Source organism: Neltuma alba, unplaced genomic scaffold (genome assembly GCF_004799145.2).
Source record: "Neltuma alba isolate B1F8T4 unplaced genomic scaffold, ASM479914v2 tig00003789_pilon, whole genome shotgun sequence".
Lineage (NCBI taxonomy): Eukaryota > Viridiplantae > Streptophyta > Magnoliopsida > Fabales > Fabaceae > Neltuma > Neltuma alba.
The window spans coordinates 50,856-54,799 of NW_021633427.1; the positions used below are offsets into that span (position 1 = coordinate 50,856).

At 35.2% G+C, this 3,944-nt stretch overlaps 1 protein-coding gene across 1 annotated transcript; it reads left to right on the plus strand.

Moving 5' to 3' along the window:
• Positions 1-248: 248 nt before the first annotated feature.
• Positions 249-1,555, plus strand: LOC114742498 (xyloglucan endotransglucosylase/hydrolase protein 22-like). Its single transcript, XM_028930743.1, has 3 exons — positions 249-549; positions 653-846; positions 946-1,555. The coding sequence occupies exons 1-3, from the start codon at positions 256-258 to the stop codon at positions 1,343-1,345; spliced, it is 888 nt and encodes a 295-aa protein (XP_028786576.1). The 5' UTR covers positions 249-255; the 3' UTR covers positions 1,346-1,555.
• The last annotated feature ends 2,389 nt before the right edge of the window (positions 1,556-3,944 follow it).

Genomic DNA, 3,944 nt, shown 5'->3' on the forward strand with positions numbered 1-3,944 from the left:
CAGGTCAAACATTTGGCTCAGAATGTATCCCAGATACGAGTGCGATCCGGACAGCTAATTTCTCACTCGGGACTTGGCTTTTCGAGGAACACGTCTCTTTATCATCCATATTACAGCTAGCTCCTGCAACTTCGAGTCACTTTCCTTCCCTTCTACTTGCTTCTCCTGCTTCTTATAAATACCAAACTCGACTCGTTTCAGAGCCATCCTTGTCGTTCAGGCTTTTAAGCAATTAGCAAAGACCACTTCGCTCCAATGTCATACACCATGGCTTCTTCTACAGCTCTATCAGCAATGCTTCTGGTTTCTCTCCTTGTTATTAGCTCTCTCATGGTTGTTACCTTTGCTGGTAATTTGAACAATGAGTTTGACATTACATGGGGGGACGGTCGAGGCAAGATGCTCAGCAATGGTGAACTTCTCACTCTCTCACTCGACAAGGCATCAGGCTCAGGCTTTCAATCCAAGAATGAGTATCTCTTTGGCAAGATCGACATGCAGCTCAAGCTTGTCCCTGGAAACTCTGCTGGCACCGTCACTGCCTATTATGTAAGCTTTTTTTCTTTCCTTTTTTGATCCTGTTATTGGTATTAAATAATATCCCTTGAAGGGATTAATACCCGTTGTCGCTAATATAAATCTGCACTTGCAGTTATCATCAAAGGGATCAAACTGGGATGAGATAGACTACGAATTTCTGGGAAACCTGAGCGGTGACCCATACATTCTTCACACCAACGTGTTCAGCCAGGGAAAAGGCAACAGAGAGCAACAGTTCTATCTCTGGTTTGACCCAACCGCAGATTTCCACACTTACTCTATCCTCTGGAACCCCCAAAGGATCATGTAAGTTGTTATTCTCCACTCAACTGTTTCCCTGTATTTCTCTTCTGTCCTCTTTCGTGTGCATAGACTGATATATGATTCTGTTTAAATCTGATTCAGATTCTCAGTGGATGGAACTCCCATCAGAGAGTTCAAGAACTCAGAGTCCATTGGTGTGCCATTTCCCAAGAACCAGCCAATGAGGATATACTCAAGCCTGTGGAATGCAGATGACTGGGCAACAAGAGGCGGCCTCGTGAAGACGGATTGGTCTCAGGCTCCCTTCACTGCTTCCTACAGAAACTTCAAAGCCGAAGCTTGCGTCTGGTCTTCTGGCAAATCTTCCTGTGCTTCATCTTCAACTTCATCCTCCACCAATTCTCCGTGGTTCTCTCAGGAGCTTGACACAACTTCACAAGGGAGGCTGAGATGGGTTCAGAAAAACTACATGATTTACAATTACTGCACAGATTCCAAGAGGTTTCCTCAGGGCCTTCCTCCAGAATGCAGAACCTCCTAAGACAAAACAGAGCAGCAGCCCAACCGTTCAATTTATTATTTTCAGTGACGATTGCAGTACTGTAGTGTTTGTGGATGTGAAGATTTTGGGTTCAATTCTTTCATTCTTTTGCATTGTAGTCATCACAGTTATAGTAGGATGACATAAATGTCTATTCTTTATTATGTAAAATATACAAGTTTCGTAATAAAATGATGGTCTTCTCTATTACATTTTCTATCAGTTTCTTCATTTGCAGTCCTACAATCTCTGTAAGTCAGTGTTGGTATAAACCATACAATAAGCATTAAAACTAGTTCAGATTGAGACCAAATGTTGGTGATCCATATTAAAATTAGACCGTCCATATTTAAGATAATTTTATTTTATATTTTTAATATTTTGTGATGAGTACAAACGCTGGTCCTTTATGTATTTATAATTATTGAAATAGACATGTGAATTTTCAAGGAGAACTCCAAATGCCCATGAGTTTTCTCCTCATGTACTGATCCCTCGTCCTAAGTTTATTACTCAGGATGGCCGGCAATGCCTGATGATCCAACCTCATTCAATCCAACATTCCAACTTTACATAAGTGACATGATTTTGCAGTCGAGTCTCTTGATAAGAGTTTTCACACCCACATGCACACGAATAATTATATGTGTGTGTCTATAAGTTCATATTTGGGCGTGAAAAAACCTTTCTAATAATAAACTTCAAATAATTAATTTATAAATAACGAACAATAGCACTTGTTCCACCAAATAAGGTCGGTTATATGAATCACACGATGTCACTGTGCCCCATTAACAATCAACTATTTAGATATGTTGTTGACTAATAGGTTTCATTTAATAGCCTCATTAAGCATCCTCCTCGGTCTTTCTCTGTTCCTTTTTATAGGATTTCAAATTACCTGATCTACCCTTCTCACCGGCGCTTCCAATAGCCTTTTCTACATATGCGCGAATTACCTCAAACGATGTTCAACCATTTTCTCTTCAATAGGCTCCATATTTACTCTTGCTTTGATATTTTCATTTCAAACCTTATCTTTTCTTGTATGGCCATATATATATTATATATATATATATCTCAATATCCGCATTTCTACTACCCCAATTTTATTTTTTTTCTTTTATTGCTCAACATTCACTACTATACAATATAGTTAGTCTTCTAGCAGTCTGATAAAATTTTTTTCTTAAGCTTCTCAGATACCTTTTTATCGCAAATAACTCAGATAGCCTACTTTAACCAACCGACTTGTATTCTATAAGAAACGTCTCCATTAATTTCACCATATATCCTTATATATAATAGATATTAGATATTTAAACTTTGACACTCGATAAATGATTTGATCTCCCATTTTCCCTTCCAAATCACCATTGCCTTGCTTCCCTCCAAAATTGCAATGCATATATTCTGTTTTACTTATGCTCAAGTGAAAACCTTTTGACTCTAAGATCATTTTCTATAACTCTAATCTAGAGTTAATCTCTTCTCTTGATTCAGCCATGGGGATTATGTCATCCGTGAAAAGCATGCACTTAGGGATCTTTTTCTTGAATAATCTCAGTTAAGTTCATGAATAACGAACAATTAGTTAAAATTAATTTAAAACAGTAAATATGTTAGAAACATACTTTTGTTTCTAAGTATGCCTTTATAATAAATGAAAAAAAGATAAAAAAGAATGTGTGGAAAAATGTGATAAAAGAGAATAATTAAGGACAATATTAAAAAATACATTAAATGTTAAGAAAATTCAAATTAAAACTTATAAAATAAAATATATCCTTCTTAAATTTAAAATTTATAAATAGGATAAGAGGGAGCAACGACAAGAAATAAGAATGCATAAAAGCAATTAATTTTAAAAGCAGTCATCTGGATTCCAGAGGATTAAAAGGGAAAAGAAACAGCTGGGGAGGGAGTTGCGTGAACAGAACGTAATAAGAACGATGATGCCTTTGGTTATGTCGCAATAATAAAGACTTCGTTGGAAAATAATTTGTAGATTCAATGACAAGTATTCAGTACTTCTCTTTATTATTCTTCTGGTTTAAATATAAAACCATTTTGTAATATAATTTATACTACTAAATGGGAATTATACTACAAAATGGGTTTCATAGTTAGGACCAGAGAAGAATAATAAAGAGGAGTACCGGAGGAGCATATTGTAAGCTTCAAATAAAAAACAAACAACTAATTAAAATTAGTTAAAAGTAATAAGTAGGTTAGAAACATAATTTCGTTTTTAAATATACCTTTATAATAAATGAGACAAATGATAAAAAAGAATATATAGGAAAATGTGATACAAAAGTAAGGCAAATGAGAGAAAATAAATAATTAAGGCAAAATTAAAAAAATGCATTGAACGTTTAGATAAACCCTACATTAAAGCTTATAAAATGGATTATACTCATTTTTAAATTTGAAACTTATAAATAAAAATAATAAGAGTATTGGCTACGACAAAAAAAAAAGACGAATATTTAATTATAAATTATTTTCCCTTTTTGATGTCCACGACTGGGTAAATTGGCGATTCTAATGGCAAGTAGCGGATCAATCAAGCAAGCGGTACGTGTGATTCCCTTTT

What these genes read in the sequence shown, in the direction of transcription:
- LOC114742498 (XM_028930743.1), top strand. Translation starts at nt 256, where the DNA reads ATGTCATACACCATGGCTTCTTCTACAGCTCTATCAGCAATGCTTCTG. An exon ending in GCACCGTCACTGCCTATTAT is followed by an intron (nt 550 to 652) that starts GTAAGCTTTTTT and finishes CTGCACTTGCAG; the next exon opens with TTATCATCAAAGGGATCAAA. An exon ending in TGGAACCCCCAAAGGATCAT is followed by an intron (nt 847 to 945) that starts GTAAGTTGTTAT and finishes AATCTGATTCAG; the next exon opens with ATTCTCAGTGGATGGAACTC.